General features: G+C 41.0%; 1 protein-coding gene across 1 annotated transcript in view; it reads right to left on the bottom strand.

The window, feature by feature from the left end:
- Window positions 1–5,920: 5,920 nt before the first annotated feature.
- The window catches only part of LOC138089048 (ATP-binding cassette sub-family C member 4-like), a 159,708-nt gene continuing 144,595 nt past the window's right edge, over window positions 5,921–21,033 (bottom strand). Inside the window, exons 28-30 of the mRNA XM_068984371.1 lie at window positions 17,792–17,964; window positions 17,248–17,353; window positions 5,921–6,055 (exon numbers count right to left, since the gene is read on the bottom strand). Coding sequence (XP_068840472.1) covers window positions 5,921–6,055; window positions 17,248–17,353; window positions 17,792–17,964 — 414 coding nt within the window. The remainder of the gene's footprint in view (window positions 6,056–17,247; window positions 17,354–17,791; window positions 17,965–21,033) is intronic.

The following is a 21,033-nucleotide window of genomic DNA, read 5'->3' as shown; positions in this document are numbered from 1 at the left end:
TCTCTTCTTGGCTTCAATAATTCCCAGCATCAGGGCCCTTTCAAATGGGTCACTTCTTCACATCAGGAGGCCAAAATATTGGAGTTTCATCTTCAGCATCAGTCCTTCCAATGAATATTCAGGACTGATTTCCTTTAGGATCGACTGGTTGGATCTCCTTGCTGTCCAAGGGACTCTCAAGAATATTCTCCAACACCACAGTTCAAAAGCAAAAATTATTCGGTGCTCAGCTTTCTTTATTGTCCATCACTCACGTCCATACATGACTACTGGAAAAACCATAGCTTTTACTAGATGGACCTTCGTTAACAAAGCAATGTCTCTGTTTTTTTCTTTTTTTAATATAAATGTATTTATTTTAATATGCTGTCTAGGTTAGTCATAACTTTTCTTCCAAGAAGCGTCTTTTACATGGCTGCAGTTACCATCCGCAGTAATTTGGGAGCCTCTAAAAATAAAGCATGCCATTATTCCCATTGTTTCCCCATCTATTTGCCCTGAAGTGATGGGACCGGATGCATGGTCTTAGTTTCCTGAATGTTGAGCTTTAAGCCAACTTTTTAGCTCTCCTCTTTCACTTTCATCAAGAAGCTCTTTAGTTCTTCACTTTCTGCCATAAGGGTGGTGTTATCTGCATATCTGAGGTTATTGATATTTCTCCCAGTATTCTTGATTCCAGCTTGTGCTTCATCCAGCCCAGGGTTCCTCATGATGTACTCTGCATATAAGTTAAATAAGCAGAGTGACAATATACAGCCTTGATGTACTCTTTTCCCGATTTGGAACCAGCCTGTTGTTCCATGTCCAGTTTTTACTGTTGCTTCCTGACCTGCATATAGATTTCTCAGGAGGCAGGTCAGGTGGTCTGGTATTCCCATCACTTGAAGGATTTCCCACAGTTTGTTGTGATCTACAGAGTCAAAGGTTTTGGCATAGTCAATAAAGCAGTAGATGTTTTCCTGGAACTCTCTTGCTTTTTTTGATGATCCAGTGGATGTTGGCAATTTGATCTCTGATTCCCCTGCCTTTTCTAAATCCAGCTGCTTAAACATCTGAGAGTTCACGGTTCACATACCGTTGAAGCCTGGCTTGGAAAATTTGAGTATTAGTTTGCTAGACTGTGAGATGAGTACAATTGTGTGGTAGTTAGAGCATTCTTTGGCATTGCCTTTCTTTGGGATTGGAATGAAAACTCACCTTTACTAGTCCTGTGGACACTGCTGAGTTTTCCAAATTTGCTGGCATATTGAGTGCAGCACTTTCACAGCATCATCTTTCAGGATTTGAAAGAGCTCAACTGTAATTCCATCACCTCCATTAGCTTTGTTCGTAGTGATGCTTCCTAAGGCCCACTTGACTTTATCTTCCAGGATATCTGGCTCTAGGTGAGTGATCACACCATCATGATTATCTGGGTCATGAATACCTTTTTTGTATAGTTCTGTGTATTCTTGCCACCTCTCCTTACTATATTCTGCTTCTGTTAGGTCCATACCATTTCTGTCCTTTATTGTACCCATCTTTGCATGAAATGTTCCCTTGGTATTTCTAATTTTCTTGAAGAGATTTCTAGTCTTTCCCATTTTTTTTTTCCCTCTATTTCTTTGCATTGATCACTGAGGAAGGCTTTCATATCTCTCCTTGCTATTCTTTGGAACTCTGCATTGAAATGGGTACATCTTTCCTTTTCTCATTCACATTTAGCTTCTTTCCTCAGCTATTTTTAAGGCCTTCTCAACAACCATTTTACCTTTTTGCATTTCTTTTTCTGCAGATATAAATTTGTACAGAAAAGGGGAAAAAATATAACACTAATAGTTTGTTTCCTCCTGCACCTTAAGAGAGAGATAAAAAATGTCTGACACTTGCAGCCTACTCCTTCCATTTGGAGACCCCTGGTCTTCCTGACTGTTACCCTCTTACCTCCAGTTTTACATATTGAAGTCCTAAATTCCCCAGTACCACAGAATGTGACTGTGTTTGGAGACAGCATCTTTAAAGAGGCAAGAAAGTTAAAATGAAATCATACAGGTGGGTCCTAATCTAACAAACTGGAGTTCTCATAAGAAGAGACCAGGACACAGGCTGGCAGAGAGGTTAGAGCATGTGAGACACAGAGGGAAGATGGTGTCTCCAAGACAAGGAGCGAGACCTCAGAGGGAAACAACCCTATTGACACCCTGACCTCAGACTTCCAACCTCCAGGGCTGTGAGGATATAAGTTTCTGCTGTTTAAGTCCCCTACTCTTTGGTCTTTGTATGGCAGCCCTCGCAAACTACTGCCCCCTTTAGCTTTATATGTCTAAAAGGTACTTTCTCTACTATTTCATGGATCATTCAAAAAGGGTCAATCAGACAGTGATCAGCTCACCTGAGCTACGAGTTCAAGAAAATGTGATGTGGAAGCACCTTCTCCCAGATGTTGGGTTTTCTTCTCAGATGAGTGAATTTTGTTCTATCAGTGAAACCCTTGTGACTTAGGCTACTGGTCCCCATGTTACAGCTCTGAACAATGAACTGATAGTCTGATGGTTTATCCTCCTATGAGGATGCAGAGTATGCAGAAATAATGTCAAGATGTGATGAGAATTAAGAAATGTATTTGTTTCTGTAGAGGTGACCTGAGCCAGTGGCAGGACTGAAATCCAAGAGTGAGGTTCTGCCTCTCTGTGAACTTCGGTGACTGGCCTTACCTTGGCTACCAAGTGACAGGAGCAGTGTTCTCAGGCTTGACACAGAACACAATACCTAGGACAGCACCCAGCCTCCCTCAGCAATTACCCCTCTGTGCTTCCTGGACCAGCTCTGTGACCTTGAGTGAGCCCTGGACAAACTCTCCTCATCCATGACATGGGATAAAAATGGACCATGAGGAGATTAAGTGAAATCATACATGTGTGAACTGTATGAAATAAATTATAAAGGACTACACAAATGTAATTTACCATTAGTACTGTTAGAGTAGGTGCAGGATTACTAGACCTGGAATCACAAGATTTCTAATTCTATGACTTATGTCTGCTTCAGTATGTATGTTATGCTTGATTAAAAATATTTACTGAAAGAACAAATTTATAATTCTGTGTCTGCTGCAGACTAGCTTAACACCAGTCATATACATAGGGCCACCTAACGCTGGGCTGGAAGAAGCACAAGCTGGAATCAAGATTGCCAGGAGAAATATCAATAACCTCAGATATGCAGAGACACCACCCTTATGGCAGAAAGTGAAGAGGAACTAAAAAGCCTCTTGAGGAAAGTGAAAGTGGAGAGTGAAAAAGTTGGCTTAAAGCTCAATATTCAGAAAACGAAAATCATAGCATCTGGTCCCACCACTTCATGGGAAATAGACAGGGTAACAGTGGAAACAGTGTCAGACTTTATTTTTTGGGGCTCCAAAATCACTGCAGATGGTGACTGCAGCCATGAAATTAAAAGACACTTACTCCTTGGAAGAGAAGCTATGAGCAACCCAGATCGCATATTCAAAAGCAGAGACATTACTTTGCCAATAAAGATCCGTCTAGTCAAGGCTATGGTTTTTCCAGTAGTCATGTATGGATATGAGAGTTGGACTGTGAAGAAAGCTGAGCGCTGAAGAATTGATAGCTTTGAACTGTGATGTTGGAGAAGACTCTTGAGAGTCCCTTGGACTGCAAGGATATCCAATCAGTCCATTCTAAAGAAGATCAGCCCTGGGATTTCTTTGGAAGGAATGATGCTAAGGCTGAAACTCCAGTACTTTGGCCACCTCATGCGAAGAGTTGACTCATTGGAAAAGACTCTGATGCTGGGAGGGATTGGGGGCAGGAGGAGAAGGGAACGACCGAGGATGAGATGGCTGGATGGCATCACTGACTCGATGGACACGAGTCTGAGTGAACTCCGGGATTTGGTGATGGACAGGGAGGCCTGGCGTGCTGCAATTCATGGGGTCGCAAAGAGTCAGATGCGACTGAGTGAAAGAACTGACTGACCTTCCTTCTAAAGCACCTTAGTTTTCTCACCTGTACAAAGAGAGGGTTGAATCCTATTATCTTATTATCTGGACCAATCTAAAATTCTGTGTTCTATTTCTCATTCGCAACCCACTCCCATACTCTTGCCTGGAAAATCCCATGGATGGAGGAGCCTGGTAGGCTGCAGCCCATGGGGTTACAAAGAGTCGGACACAACTAAGCGACTTCACTTTCATTTTTCACTTTCATGCATTGGAGAAGGAAATGGCAACCCACTCTAGTGTTCTTGCCTGGAGAATCCCAGGGATGGCGGAGCCTGGTAGACTGCCGTCTATGGGCTCGTACACAGTCAGACAGGACTGAAGCGACTTAGCAGTAGCAGTATTTCTCATTACTCAATGTCATAATAATATAGTTTTAAAATGAAGACTTTGACAAACAGGTGGGAACACCTCTTTTTGATGTGAAATGCCTCAGGTCAAAAGAGCAAAAGGGTTTGGGAGATTCCTGGCTCCGGAGGTCTCAGGAGGGATAATCTGACTGGGAGACACTCTAGTGGATAAAAGCACTCTCTGAATTTCAGGCATAAAAAATATACAGAGTTCCTTGTTCAGCTTCTCAACATTCGCACACAATGTAAGTACTTATGAAAAGTTCAGAACACAGAATTCCTTTTCCCTAAACCTAAGCATGAACTCTAGCTCTGCCAGCTCTTCAGCCAACTCTGGGACCCAGGAAGTCTTCTACCCAATGAGCAGCGGAAGGCCCTGCTCTGCATTTCCTCATTTCTAGAGAGGACTGAGAGGAGACAGTGAGGAACTCAGGCCACATTTTAGATAAATCTTTCATATAGAAGTATTTAAGACACTGGGACATATTTTCTTTAAGACATTTTAAATATTACACAAATAATCTTATTCTATTTACAAAAGAAAATCTGGGAGAGGCAGAAAAGAATGAAGAATGGAAACTACACCAATAATTTAACATCCAGGGATAAATTTTCAATAGGGAAGCCAAATTCCACCCTGAGCCATGCATGTTAAGGGGCAAAAACAGTAGGCCTTCCTTCCCTCCCTCTATCTTCCCATCAACCTCAGTCCCAATCCCACCTGGTTCCAGAAAGACTTACAGATGGCTACATGACAGTGGCTAAGCCTCTTAAACCAGAACTTGGTCACCACTACACCTCTGTTAGGAAGATACCATGGGACCTTAGTGTTACCCATCGAGCCCCTTCCTCACACCACATATAGTACTTAGTGCCTCACACACCTCATCTCTGTGAAAGTGCTCTGTAAACTTCAGGCACCTTTCAGACTACAGTGTGAAGGTGTTGTGAGTTCTTGATTTGTCCTGATAACAATTTCATCTTCTAGAATATACAGGAAGCATGGGGGACAAGTGGACCTAATTCTAAACAACAAAGAATTAGGGAGAAAGTGATAATTTCAGGTAAGAGTTTTCTTTATAGATTACAAAACAGAATAGACCTACACCTTTCTCTGGAAGATCTTCCTAGAATCAAAATATTCCAAGATTTTTCCCCTTAAACTCTCAAATTTGCTGGATATTTCTCATCAGAACTTGTATCACTAATATACTGAGCACCAATCAGAATGAATGTAAAGGGTCTGCAAAATGAGTGTTCAGTGCTCCATGAGAATCTCAACTCAGAGTCTGAATATGTGGAAGGTCGATCCAAAATCTGTCTCAGGCACAGGTGTGTGCACACAGAAGGGTGCACACATCCCGACCCCACCCCCAACACTGCTGCAGATTCTCAGCAGACCTGCCTTCCACCTGCCACATGTTGTTAAGACCCAGTCAAGAAGCTTTCTCTCTGGTGGCTTCTAATTGAAATGAGCATAGAGTGCTTGTTCCCAGACCCTTGGTGGAGATTCTGTGAACAGTTAATCCTGGAGGTGAATTTTAATTACAACTTCCCGCAGCAGGCTCACCTATTTTTCCCTTTCAGTGAGATCAGCAGCCTCCGCCTCACCCAGTTGTTGCACCAGCTTGTAAAACAGGCTGTTTCTATCTCGCAGCAACTTATATGGCCGATTATATTCTTTCCGTGTCCCTGAATCCAAAACCTGTTAACAGCAGAAAGAAACCCATTAGCACACAATATCCCCTGGTAATATAACTCAGACAATATTTCAAGAGGGGGCACGACAGGGAGAATTTAGGTGATAGGACTAGAGGTATTTAAGTGGTTTGATTCCCCTGTTTTACTGGGAGACAAGGGCCCAGCCCAGCCTTTCATCATTATATGGCTATAGGAAAGGAAGAAAATGAAAATTTTAGAATATGGTAATTGGAACTGAACAGTCTGTAGTATTTTACATTCTGCCCAGGGCATTTGGGGTTGTTATCATTAGTTAGTGCTTTTAGCGCTCGGACTCTGACCTTTGAGGGCTATTTATAGATACACAGAGTTGGGAAATGTCTTGATTCAACAAAATCAGACTGCATTTATCTAAAAAGTAGGTTGACATCATACAAACCACATGGCAGTGTCCTGACAACAAATTAATTGTCAAGTTGATTTGACAATCTGAGCGATATTTGGGGGAAAAAAGGTAAATGCTTCTGGAATTTCTTTAGGGTCCTGGATTATGTCAGCCCCTCCTGGAAGGACTAACACTGAAGCTGAAGCTCCATTACTTTGGCCACCTAATGGAAAGAGCTGATTCACTGCAAAAGACCCTGATGCTGGGAAAGATTGAAGGCAGGAGGAGAAGGGGACAGCAGAGGATGAGATGGTTGGATGGCATCACCAATTGAATGGACATTAGTTTGAGCAAACTCTGGTAAGTAGTAAAGAACAGGGAAGTCTGGAGTGCTGCAGTCCATGAAGAGTAGGAAACTGAGAGACTGAGCAACTGAACAACAAGAGGGGCAGAACCCCTTGTCCAAGAGGTTAAGATGCTTCCTGAAGTTGGCTGTGGCTGCAGTTTATTATTATGAGAGTGGAAGGCTGGCAAAAAGAGCTGCTATATAAGCAGCTTTTGCAGAACTGCTGTGCACAGAAGGAATTTCTAGAAATCCAGTTTTCTTTTTGGATAAGACTATAAAAGCAAATAAGAAATTGAGCTTGAAATTGAAGTGATCACAGCCTGCACAGCACATGGGGCGGCCCAACCTGAACTGCCTAGGATCCGAATATGTTTTCACAAATTACCTTTATTTGCTTCTTTCTCTTTCTTTCTTAAGCTGCCTGCCTTTCACCCCTTTTATTGCTCATTAACAAACCTGCTAATTGGAAATTGAAAGGGAGAAGAAGGGGCTCTTAGCTCTGCCTTTCTACTTTTGAGTGATCTTGGTTAATGGTTATTGAGGGGGAAAACGTACCTGAAACAACTGACCCAAATAATACAACTACAAAAATAGTTCTGATGTTAAGTGGGATTTAATTCTTCATCTAGGTCATATTTAGAATAAATGTATCTAAAGAGAATATGTGGTATGGGTTTACCTGGTGGCTTAGTGGTAAAAGAATCTGCCTGCCAATGCAGGAGTCACAGGTCTGATCCCTAGTCTGGGAAGACCCCACATGCTGTGGAGCAAATTAGTTCATGCCCCACAACTACTGAGCCCACATGTCACAACTACTGAAGCCTAAGCGCCTAGAGCCTGTGCTCCACACAACAGAAGCCTCTGCAAGGAGAAGTCTGCACATTTGCCGCAACTAGAGAAAAGCCCACAAAGCAACGAAGACCCAGCACAGCCAAAAATAAATTAATAATGTTATTTTTTTTTAAAGAAGAGAATATGCTGGAACTCTAAACAAGACACAAGTTATTTTTTCTACATGTAGGTATCGCAGTTAACTTCATCCTTTGTATTTAATTGGAACCATTTTTTAAGTCTCACAAAGGTCATATTCCTAATAATCTTTTGCTTATACTGTGAATCATTGTTAAGAGCACCTTTCTCAAAAGAGTCCAAGAATAATTGAATGTCTCATCCATATAATGAATTTTCTATGTCAATTGGGCATGTCAATTTAGATGCCCTGAATGTGCAATTTTACTTAAGCTTAGCATAGAGAGAACATAACTGTTCCTCCTGATGTTGAAGAAGAAAAACTGCAGTTCTAAAACACAGGTCTCCAAATATCTGTGTTCAATTAATCTATGAAAGATTAGGTAAGAATTTATATTGAAGAAAAGACAGTCTCTTTGCTAGATAGTTCTGGGAAAGCTGCATACCTGGAAATGAAAGAAATCAGAATACTCCCTCGTCAGTTCAGTTCAGTCGTTCAGTCGTGCCCGACTCTTTGAGACCCCATGAATTGCTGCACGTCAGGCCTCCCTGTCCATCACCATCTCCCGGAGTTCACTCAGACTCATGTCCATCGAGTCTGTGATGCCATCCAGCCATCACATCCTCTGTCGTCCCCTTCTCCTCCTGCCCCCAATCCCTCCCAGCATCAGAGACTTTTCCAATGAGTCAACTCTGCATGAAGTGGCCAAAGTAATAGAGTTTCAGCTTTAGCATCATTCCTTCCAAAGAAATCCCAGGGCTGATCTTCAGAATGGACTGGCTGGATCTCCTTGCAGTCCAAGGGACTCTCACGAGTCTTCTCCAACACCACAGTTCAAAAGCATCAATTCTTCAGCGCTCAGCCTTCTTCACAGTCCAACTCTCACATCCATACATGACCACAGGAAAAACCATAGCCTTGACTAGACGGACCTTGGTTGGCAAAGTAATGTCTCTGCTTTTGAATATGCTGTCTAGGTTGGTCATAACTTTTCTTCCAAGGAGTAAGCATCTTTGAATTTCATGGCTGCAGTCACCATCTGCAGTGATTTTGGAGCCCCCCAGAATAAAGTCTGACACTGTTTTCCACTGTTTCCCCATCTATTTCCCATGAAGTGATGGGACTGGATGCCATGATCTTCATTTTCTGAATGTTGAGCTTTAAGCCAACTTTTTCACTCTCCACTTTAACTTTCATCAAGAGGCTTTTTAGTTCCTCTTCACTTTATGCCATAAGGGTAGTGTCATCTGCATATCTGAGGTTATTGATAATTCTCCCGGCAATCTTGATTCCAGCTTGTGTTTCTTCCAGTCCAGCGTTTCTCATGAATGTACTCTGCATAGAAGTTAAATAAGCAGGGTGACAATATACAGCCTTGACATACTCCTTTTCTTGTTTGGAACGAGTCTGTTGTTCCATGTCCAGTTCTAACTGTTGCTTCCTGACCTGCATACAGATTTCTCAAGAGGCAAGTCAGGTGGTCTGGTATTCCCATCTCCTTCAGAATTTTCCACAGTTTATTGTGATCCACACAGTCAAAGGCTTTGGCATAGTCAATAAAGCAGAAATAGATGTTTTTCTGGAACTCTCTTGCTTTTTCCATGATCCAGAGGATGTTGGCAGTTTGATGTCAGTTCCTCTGCCTTTTATACCAGACATAAAAATAAACTCAAACTAGTTTAAAGACCTAAGATAAGACTGGTTACTAAAAACAAAAGGAAAACACAGGCAGAGAACACTTTGAGATAAACTACAGCAATATTTTCTTAGAACAGTCTCCCAAAGAAAAGAAATAAAAGCAAAAGTAAACTGGTGCTAATTAAACTTAAAAGGCAAGACAATAGAGGCTACAAGAGCTAAGATGGGACATAGACTGAAAAATAGCTGGAAACAGAATTTTACCACGTTAGCTTTTACATCACTGGCTTGATCAAAGATTCCAGATATTTCAGAATAAATAAACATAAAGCAAATCTAAATGCTCTTTATGTACAGAAAAATAGGTATAGCTTTGGATTTTTTTCATCCCCTATAAGAAAAATCTCGTAGAATTTCCCACTATGTCCCCACACTTTCTGTAACACAAGTTAAACTATAAACTAAATCACACATTAAATTTGGTGTGATAATAATCCCTGAACCCCAAGATCTCTCCAGGAAATCCAATCTTGAATTACTTGTCAAGCTCTAGTAGGTTAAGTCAAACTACATTATTTTTGACAAGTAAGTGAGTTACATAAGCTCAATGAAGATGTGTTTATCAAACCTGTTTATGTGTAGATATTCCTGGTAGCTGTCTAGACATAAAAATTAAATGGACCCACTGCAAGATAACTTGATCCATTCATTGGCAAGATGCCATCAGTGAAAAAGAGGAATGCAAGGAGAGGTGAGCGAGTGCACAGAGAGGAGCAGGGCAGGAGAGGACGAAGTTAGAGCCTGATAAGAAATGATGACAACAATAGAGAGAGAGAGCCACACCTATCGACAAGTAGAGTTGCACGGGGAAGGTCTGTGTCATATTTCTGTTTCTGGCTGCCAGGTAATGACACAGGGACCACTGTCCAAACTTGCATCATGGGTCCCTCATTGGTAACATGGGTGCCCGTGATTTTCTCAGTGATAGGGCAACGTGGCAAGAATTAGCTCAAAATCCTTTCCTAGATCTTGAAATAATAAATTAGTCTCTCACTAGGGGGGTGATGAAGGCTGGGTCACAGTCACCTCCATAGTCACTTTCCCAAATCTGCTGCCTTTGCTCATAAGCACTTCCCTCTTAAAGTAATCTCTTCTCCCAACCTGGGCTTTCTACCTCCATATTCGTTATTTTCCTTTGAAAACTTAAGTGAAATATTTTGGAGTTTTTGAAGGAGTTTCCACTTCTGAAATATTCTAATTGCAGCCATGTAGGCTTCTGAAAGAAATGTTCCATGAAGGTGAAAAACAGAACTTAAGTAAAACTCTAGTTAGGTATGAGCTGTTTTGTGCTTTCCAGGTGGGTATATTACAACAGTTTCTGGTTTTGATTTCTCTGAGAAAAATTCTACTGACAAGAGGTTTGTGTTGAGGAAGAAACATAAAGAACATAACATCATAAGACTGACTATAAACAAAAGAGGTGGAATCTGAGTTTCCTGTCCCTGGTTTTGGTTCTTCATCATTCATTTCCAAAGAATTCTCTAGCTGCAGACAGTGAAAATGTTGACCACAAACAACAATACTGTTAATGCAAGTGCAGACTGTCACATGCCTCTTTGTTCATGGTTCTAGGGAGAATTCAGGTGATATGAAGGCTGCAGTGTGCAGGAATTGGAGGCAATAGCTGTGCTATGGGCTACAGAGAAAGCAGGTCACAAGCACCCAGCTAATCGTAAAATCTGTAGGAAGAACCCTCTAATGTAGAGACAGCAGTGAGTCTTAGGAGGAAAAGGATTTCTAATTTGTCTGTCTTGCTCCACTATTTTGGAGCAAATGAGGACGATTAACTTAGTTGCTGTTATGACTTTTATGCTTAATCATAACTTAGATGCTATTATGACATCTTTAAGATACTTAAAATTAAGAGAATTTCCTTGGAAAATAAAATTCTGAAATGGTTTAATGAACCAAAACTGGGTAAATTCCTTCAGAGAGCCAACACATACACAAAGCTATTAACTGGGTCACAGTTGTTTCCCAACAAGCCTTTTCTCTTGTTCACTTACACTAAGCAAAACTATATCCATCTAATCATTTCAAGATTTTTGAATAAAAGTGAAAATTTAAAAAATATATAATCTCTAAAGTGAGAAGTGTTAGTTGCTCAGTAATGTCCGACTCTTTGTGACCTCATGGACTGTAACTGCTAGGTTCCTCTGTCCATGGAATTCTACAGGCAAGAATACTGGAGTGGGTAGCCCTTCCCTTCTGCAGGGGATCTTCCTGATCCAGGGATCAAACCTGAGTCTCCTGCATTGCAGGCAGATTCTTAACAGTCCGAGCCACCAGGGAAGCCCATATTATGTCAAAGTTTCAGATTAATTATACTCAATCTCTAAGATGAAATTTTCAGTTCAGTTCAGTCACTCAGTCATGTCCGACTCTTTGTGACCCCATGAATCGCAGCACGCCAGGCCTCCCTGTCCATCACCAACTCCCAGAGTTCACTCAGACTCACATCCATCGAATCAGTGATGCCATCCAGCCATCTCATCCTCTGTCGTCCCCTTCTCCTCCTACCCACAATTCCTCCTAGCATCAGGGTCTTTTCCAATGAGTCAACTCTTCGCATGAGGTGGCCAAAGTACTGGAGTCTCAGCTTTAGCATCATTCCTTCCAAAGAAATCCCAGGGCTGATCTCCTTCAGAATGGACTGGATGGATCTCCTTGCAGTCCAAGGGACTCTCAAGAGTCTTCTCTAACACCACAGTTCAAAAGCATCAATTATTTGGCGCTCAGCCTTCTTCACAATCCAACTCTCACATCCATAACATGACCACAGGAAAAAACCATAGCCTTGACTAGATGGACCTTAGTCAGCAAAGTAATGTCTCTGCTTTTAGATATGCTCTCTAGGTTGGTCATAACTTTCCTTCCAAGGAGTAAGCGTCTTTTAATTTTATGGCTGCAGTCACCATCTGCAGTGATTTTGGAGCCCCCCAAAATAAAATCTGACACTGTTTCCCCATCTATTTCCCATGAAGTGATAGGACTGGATGCTATGACCTTCGTTTTCTGAATGTTGAGCTTTAAGCCAACTTTTTTACTCTCCTCTTTAGGCAGCTATTAAAAACATGCTATAGAAAATTAATTAATGACATGGGGGATTTTAAGAATATATTGTTGCTATAAAAATTCTGCTGATGAAATACTCTGTTTTGCATGACTAATTATCAAACTATTAATGGTTTTAATTTTATCCAAATAATATTATAGCACTACACAACTGTTACTTTCTGGTGGTGCATATTTTGTAATCTTCCTTTATGAGATTTAAAAAGCTTTTTCCTAATTTTACCTTGCACATTTATTGCCTCTTGGTAACAACAACAACAACAAAAAAATGTGTGAGTTAGGCTCTTCATTTTAAAAAACAGAATAAAAGAAAATATCCATCTATTTTTGTGCCAAAGTATTCATCAGTGGAACAGTATGTAATTATTACACCTTAACACTTTCAGTGACAGGCCTTTATGGTGACAGCACTGTTGGTTATGCCCTTCGTCAGCATCTGTCACTTCCCCAGCCCCTCCCCAAGGCTGGCAGCCCTCCCTGTGAAGCATCAGGCTTTGCAGCAGATTGACTTTTCTTTATATCCTTAAAGCTTTCAGAACAATCACTTGCTTTCCAGAAAGTAACTGGTATAGGCATCCCTCAGAGCTACTGCGGGTTCAGTTTCAGAACACCAGAATACACTGAATATTGCAGTAAAGTGAGTCATGTGAATTTTCTGGTTTTCTGGGGCGTATAGAAGTTATGTTTACACTATACTATACCCAAGCATGTGTGCAATAGCATTATGTCTGAAAAAAAAAAAAAAAACGCACAGACCTTAACTTAAAAATAAGGCATTGCTAAAAAATATTAACCATCATCAGAGACTTCACTAAGTCATAATAATAATATCAAAGATCATTGATGTTACAGATCACCAGAGCAACTGCAATGATAGTGAAAATGTTTGGTATATTGTGAGAATTACCAAAAGGTGACACAGAGACATGGAATAAGCAGATGCTGTTGGAAAAATGGTGCCTATAGACTTGCTCGATGCAGGTTTATGACAAGCTCTCAATTTGTACAAAATGCAATATCTGGGAAGCACAATAAAACAAGGTATGTCTATAGTTCTAAAGCAAGAAATAAAAATAAGATTGCCTCAAAAATTGAAGGTTTGAGAGAGAACATTATTTGTGATGTTTTTGCTATATTGAAAGCCAACTGGTAATTAGAAGCTCTAGAATAACATATAAGTTTTACACCTGGGGTGAATGGAGCACAGAGGACAATTCCCAACCCTGAAGCTGGGGGATGCCTGTCTCTTGGTGCCCTGAGGTCTAATCCTGTTATTCTTACCAGAAGAGTCAGCAACCACAACCAGCTCAGACCGAGATGTAAACACAGGGCCAAGTTTACATCTCCTCGTGGGACCTCCCCATGACATCACTGATGACCTCAACCAGGGGACCTTAAACTGAAGGTCTCCCAACACAGGAGTGGAAAGAGCCGCTCCACAGTGAAGGGTAAGATCCTTTCCTGGAAACAAGGTCATCCATCACAAAGGTGACAGGCTCCAAACAGAACCCTTGCCTTTCCCTTCTCTCTCCATTTTCCCCCTTCATCCAGATGCTCAGTCTCTGCACCCAGAAACCAGCGTCAACCTCTCTCTCTGCCCTCAGAGCCCATGTTCAATCCATCACACAGTCCACTTGGCTCCACTTCCTTATCTACCCCAGCTCCCACCATCTCACCATTTCCACTGCAGGCACCTTAGACTAAGCCAATAGTCTAGAGAGGGCGCATTGTAAGAGAGTGAACATTGAATCTGGAGAACTGAAAGACCATTAGTGTGGTTTTAGCTGTAAAGGAAGGAGGAAGAACAGAGTGAGACAAAACTAGAAAGTTGGGGAGGGACGAGCAGTGAGCTGCTTCATGAAACTACTTTAAATATTTGTTCATAGACATTGACCAAGAGAGAAAAAATGTGAGGTTATAGAAATTTATAATGTCCTTATCAGGAGATATTGGTAAGTAAAAGACACTTGCAAGAAAAGTTATGCCAAACCTAGACAGTGCATTACAAAGTAGACATTGCTTTGCTGACAAAGGCCCATATAGTCAAAGCTATGGTTTTTCCAGAAGTCATGTATGGATGTGGGAGTTGGACCATAAAGAAGGCTGAGTGCTGGTCTAAGAAATGATGTTTTTGAACTGTGGTGCTGGAGAAGACTCTTAAGAGTTCCCTGGACTGTAGGAGATCAAACCAGTCAATCTCAAAGGAAATCAACCCTGAATATTCACTGGAAGGACTGATGTTGCAGCTGAGGCCCCAATACTTTGGCCATCTGATGCAAAGTGCCAACTCACTGGAAAAGACCCTGATGATGGGAAAGACTGGGAGAAGGAGGAGAAGGGGATGACATAAGGTGAGATGGTTGGATGGGATCACTGACTCATTGAACATGAGTTTGAGTGAGCTCTGGTAGATAGCGAAAGACAGTGAAGCCTGGCATGCTGCAGTCCATGGGGTTGCAAAGAGTTGGACATGACTGAGTGACTGAACAACAAACCAGTAAGTAAAGAATTTAAAAACTGAATGTATTTTGATAATATCAAGAAAGCTGACTGGTTGAGAAGGTATAGATGTTCACATCTGCAAATCAGGTGCTGAGTGATAACACTTTAGGACTGACCAGGCGACATGTCCTCCTAATTCTGACCTTCTTCAGTTTCCCTAACCAACCACACATTTCAAGCTGACAGTACTTCTAAGAATTAGATGATAAAAAGAATCTGCTACCATGAATGTCATTAATGCTGTAATACCAAAATCCAAAAATAAATCTTCAGGGTACATTTAGGAACAAAGAATTTAATTGAACAGACCCTTAACTGAGCTGGAGATCAAGCCATCTTTCTGCTACTATGTCTAAAGCCTACCAAAGAACTTGAAATAGGTAAATTTCACAGCATAATTTATTTGTTATGGAAAAATGGTGCGTTGGGGGACAGTCTTTGAAATACAATGTTGAGAGGTAAGACCAACAAAGTGACAGGTAAAAACTAGAAATAAAAGGTTACTTTTCCAATTAGCATTCAAGAACACAAAATGAAGGACTAAGGATGCCTGACACAAAACATTTCTAGACATTAAGAATCACTGTTGGGCAATCTTGAATGCCACCCCATCTCTCATGAAAGTCTGCAAGTAGAACCTGCTTCCTACCGTGATGTCTAGTCCAAATAGCCATACACACTGCTTGGAGCCTAGAGCATCCTTTTGGTTAGGAATGCCCCTCTCCTGTCATCTCCCTTCCCAGAGGAAGGCACGTCCAGCTTGGGGAGTGAGACTACAGGCACTGCCTCAATGCTGACAGCCTGGTATCTACTCAGTGCCCCACTGATGATCCCATCTGACAATGCATGTGAAGTAAGGACAGGAGGTGATATTCCAGAAGCTGCCCAAGAAGTCAAAAGAGATGGTACTATTATCCTTAGACATAAGGAACTGTGGGTATTACTGACCATTCATTAGTGATTATTACCTGTTTTGTATGGACTATCAACATACCTTAAAGTATCTTGCATTCCCTGAGACTATTTGCTGTCAAAGTTTTTCCTTTGAGGAATGTTTTCTTTATGTTATAAAGCCACATCCCATTTCTCATGTATTGAAACTGAGCAAGCAACTGAGGGAAAGGACAAGGAAAAAGATGAAAAAGAGAGAGAAAAGGAATAGATGGAGGAAGGAAATAAAGCTAAGGAAGGAAATATTAAATTCCTAAGGAAGAAAGAGCCAAGCAAACCTGGAAAGGATGATATTAGACAGATATCCAGAGACCAAAGCCTGGAGCCTGCCATGTGTACAGAACAGAGCTATTGTTAAGAGACTCGCTGGTTGTTTAGTTAGTCTCTCCTCCCTGATTTGCCTTTCTTTCCAAACTCTCATCTGTGATGCAGAAGCTGGGTCTCTGCAAGTCACTGCAGCAGTTCAGAGACTCTTTTGCCAGGTGGCCTTTGTTAGGTCCTGCCAGTAGGGGGCACTAGAGGGAGACTGAAGGTGGGGAACACAGCTAATGTTCTACCTGAATCTGCTACTAGCGTCACCTCAGCCCTGGGACCTGACTCCAGCTCCCGGCTATTAGCACCTGGAGAACCAGCCCCATCCTGCCCCCTCACAAACATGACCAGCAACCGGGCAGTGACCTCTCCTCACAGGTACGAGCATCAATTCCTTAGGGCCTCTCTTCCTAGTTCTCAGGTCTGAAGACCTGTCTGAGCTTATGGTAGCTGCTTTCTAAAATCATTACCCCAGGGTTTCACTTTTCTAGCCCTCTAATCCCTATGTAATACATTTCTCATATTAAATCCTTTCAGTTAAAAAATACTGTTTTTCTCACTAGGCCTTTTCTTCTCATGGACTCCTGAGAAATTCTACAACTTTAGCCATCAACCTCCTGGCAGTCTAAATTCGAGCTATTACTTTGATAAGGGAATCCAAAAATGCTGAAACAACTATGACACAGAGAAAATGGCTGTGTTCTACCCCACTAAAATATGGAGCTATAACTTGGGTTTGGAATATTTTAACAGTTGGCCATCATAAAGAAATGACAACTCAAACTTTTAATATGAAAATACAAGATTATTGGATATATTATTTAATAGTACATTCTAAAAGTATAGTTAAGTACTTGGGTAATTTTCAGGAATGAGAGAAGAAACTAAGAGAAACATTAATGGAGGTTCCTATCAAATTTTACAAGGAAGGATACATTGAAAATTGAACATAAATGGTGAAAATGGTGAGGGTCTTACCATTATCCAATCAGAGTCAATAACGGTGCTCAACCTGTGTGCAATGATCACCACAGTGCACTGGGCAAATCTCTCACGAATTTGTTTTTGTATTAACTCATCAGTTCTAGAAACAAAGAAGTTGATTTAGTTCAGTAAAGACAGGAAGAGCAGACTTAAGACTTAAAAATATCCTATGATATTTTTACAATGTTTTTAAAAGTCAATACTTTAACATATAGTCTTGTTCCTAAAAAAACTAAGTAAAAACTCTACTTAGAAATTTACTATTTTTCATAAAATGATGGAAAATTAGTCTTCCCTCCAAATTGCTTGAAACTATCAGGAGCTGGATTTAGGAATTCAGCTCTCTTATGATGCCTCATAACAACATTGACACCATATAACATGTCTTGGTTTTATCCTTTGTTTTCTGGAATTAATATTATCAACCGATATCCATGAGGCCAAGCAAGCACTTAGAAACATTTCGAAGATTCACTAAATGCTTTCCATTTACCACATTTACAAGTCAGTTCAACATTTCCTGGGCTCAGCTCCATACCTTGGATCCACATATGATGTGGCTTTGTCAAGAATCAATATCTGATTCTTCCTGAGAAGAGCCCTGGCAAGGCACACCAGTTGTTTCTGACCAACACTCAAGTTCAATCCAGATTCTGCTAATTGAGTATTCATTTTAGCAGGAAGACTTTCGATGGATTCTTTAAGTTGTACCTGTGGATACAGAAAGAATGACATTTTTCTAAGCAAACTGCTACTGAAGTAGACAGGCTTCTTAGATACTAGAGCTTTGACATCCTCAGGGCTTCTTACATATCTTACATGTACAGCTGGATGATGGGGAGAGCTCCTTCCAGTGAATGTTCACTTAGAAAGATGGTGGAGTCAAGTCAGGACAGAAAGATCTCAGTGTCGCCATTCCCATCACAGGACATCCACCAGAAACCCCACCTAGGGGTTAGTTAAGGAAGTCTCTCAAAAAGTGAAGCTATTTCTCCCACTGTGATTTAAACAGAAATGATAAAAGGATCTTTATGGTTGAGTCAAGTTTCCCAAAGTACATTTTGCATAGGAGTTGGTACACTAGAGAAAAACTTTCAAAAATTTTACAGAAGATCTGGTTCTCTGAAGATATAGTCTTATTGGCCCTTTACTATTTTCTAAAGTTTAATATATGCAAGTTTCAAACAATGGCAAACTGCCCCTTATACATTAGTAATCCTGGAGCCCATTCTGATGATGGTTCTTTCCCAAGTTTAATCCTATAAACAGTGGACCAATCAAATTCATTTTCTTCAGTGTTATAAATGCATTGTAGTGAATGAAAACACATGAAAAATAAAACAAAACATCTTATTTCCCCCAGCATATGGATATAGGTTGCTGTTGTTCAGTCGCTGAGTCATGTCCAACACTTTGCAACTGCTTGGACAGCAGCACACCAGGGTTCCTTGCCCTTCACTATTTCTTGGAGTTTGCTGAAACCCATGTCCATTATGTCAGTGATGCCATCCAACCATCTTGTCCTCTTTTGTACCCTTCTCAACCTGTCTTCCATCTTTTCCAGCATCGGGGGCTTTTCCACTGAGTTGTCTCTTCACATCACGTGGCCAAAGTACTGGAGCTTCAACTTCATCATCAGTCTTTCCAAGGAAAATTCAGGGTTGATTTCCTTTAGGACTGACTTTCTTTATCTGCTTGTGGTCCAAGGGACTCACAACTATCTTCTCCAGAACCACAGTTCAAAAGCATCAGTTCTTCAGCACTCAGGCTTATTTATGGTCCAACTTTCACACTGGTACATAACTACTGGGAAAACCATAGGTTTGACTACATGGGCTTTGTCGGCAAAGTGATGTCTCTGCTTTTTAATATTCTGTCTAGGTTTGTTATAACTCCTTTTCCAAGGAGCAAGCATCTTTTAATTTCATGGCTGCAGTCACCATCTGCAGTGATTTTGGAAATAAAGTCTGTTATTGTTTCCACTATGTCCCCATATATTGCAATGAAATGATGAGATAGGATGCCTTGATCTTAGTTTCTTGAATGTTGAACGTTAAGCCAGCTTTTTCACACTTCTCTTTCACTTTTGTCAAGAAGATCTTTAGTTCCCCTTCACTTTCTACCATGAGGGTGGTATCAGGTGCATATCTGACATCATTGATATTTCTCTCAGCAATCTTGATTCCAGCTTCATCCAGCCCGTCATTTCTCATGATGTACTTTGCATATAAGTCAAATAAGCAAGGTGACAATATATAGCCTTGATGTACTCCTTTCCTGATTTGGAAGCAGTCCAAATTGTTGCTTTGGAAGCAGCTGTTCCCTGTATGGTTCTAACTGTTGCTTCTTGACCTGAATACAGGTTTTGCAGGAGGTAAGTAAGGTGGTATGGTATTCCTATCTCTTTAAGAATTTTCCACAGTTTGTTGTGATCCACACAGTCAAAGGCTATAGGGTAGTCAATGAAAAAGACATTTTTCTGGAATTCTGTTGCTTTTTCAATGATCCAATGGATGTTAGCAATTTGATCTCCAGTTTCTCTGGTTTTCTAAATCCAGGTTTCACATTTGGAAGTTCTTGGTTCATACACAGTTGAAGCTTAGCATGAAGAATTTTGAGCATTACCTTGTTAGCATGGGAAATGAGTGCAATTGTGTGGTAATTTGAACATTTCTTGGCACTGCCCTTCCATGGGTATGGAATGAAGACTGACCTTACCAGTCCTGTGGCCACTGCTGAGTCTTCCAAATTTGCTGGCATATTGAGTGCAGCACTTGAACAGCATCATCTTTTAGGATTTAAAATCAGTTCAGTTCAGTTCAGTCGCTCTGTCGTGTCCAACTCTTTGCAACTCCATGGACTGCAGTATAGCAGGCCTCCCTGTCCATCACCAACTCCCAGAGTTTACTCAAACTCATATTCATTGAGTCAGTGAGGCCATCCAACCATCTCATCCTTTATTGACCCCTTCTCCTCCTGCCTTCTATCTTTCCCAGCATCAGGATTTTTTCAAATGAGTCAGTTCTTTGCATCAGGTGGCCAAAGTACTAGAGTTTCAGCTTCAAGATCAGTCCTTCCAATGAATATTCAGGACTGATTTCCTTTAGGATGGATTGGTTGGATCTCCTTGCAGTCCAAGGGACTCTCAAGAGTCTTCTCCAAAACCACAGTTCAAAAGCATCAGTACTTCAGTGCTCAGCTTTCTTTATAGTACAACTCTCACATTCATATGTGACTATTGGAAAAACCATAGCATTGACTAGATGGACTGTTGTTGGCAAAGTAATGTCTCTGCTTTTTAATATGCTAAGTTGGTCATAACTTTCCTTCCAAGGAGTAAGCATCTTTTAATTTCATAGCTGCAGTCACCATCTGCAGTGATTTTGAAGCCCTCAAAAATAAAGTCTGACACTGTTTCCACTGTTTCCCCATCTATTTGCCATGAAGTAATGGGACCAGATGTCATGATCTTCGTTTTCTGAATGTTGAGCTTTAAGCCAAGTTTTTTGCTCTCCTCTTTCAGTTTCATCAAGAGGCTCTTTAGTTCTTCTTCACTTTCTGCCACAATGGTACTGTCACCTGCATATCTGAATTTATTGACATTTCTCCTGGAAATCTTGATTCCAGCTTGTGCTTCCTCCAGCCCAGTATTTCTCATAATGTACTCTGCATATAAGTTAAATAAGCAGGGTGACAATATGCAGCCTTGACGTACTCCTTTTCCTATTTGGAACCAGTCTGTTGTTCCATGTCCAGTTCTAACTGTTGCTTCCTGACCTG

This window comes from Capricornis sumatraensis, chromosome 12 (genome assembly GCF_032405125.1).
Source record: "Capricornis sumatraensis isolate serow.1 chromosome 12, serow.2, whole genome shotgun sequence".
Taxonomy (NCBI): Eukaryota; Metazoa; Chordata; class Mammalia; order Artiodactyla; family Bovidae; genus Capricornis; species Capricornis sumatraensis.
The sequence above is the reverse complement of the archived record's forward strand: the minus strand, read 5'-3'. Positions and strand labels throughout refer to the sequence as shown.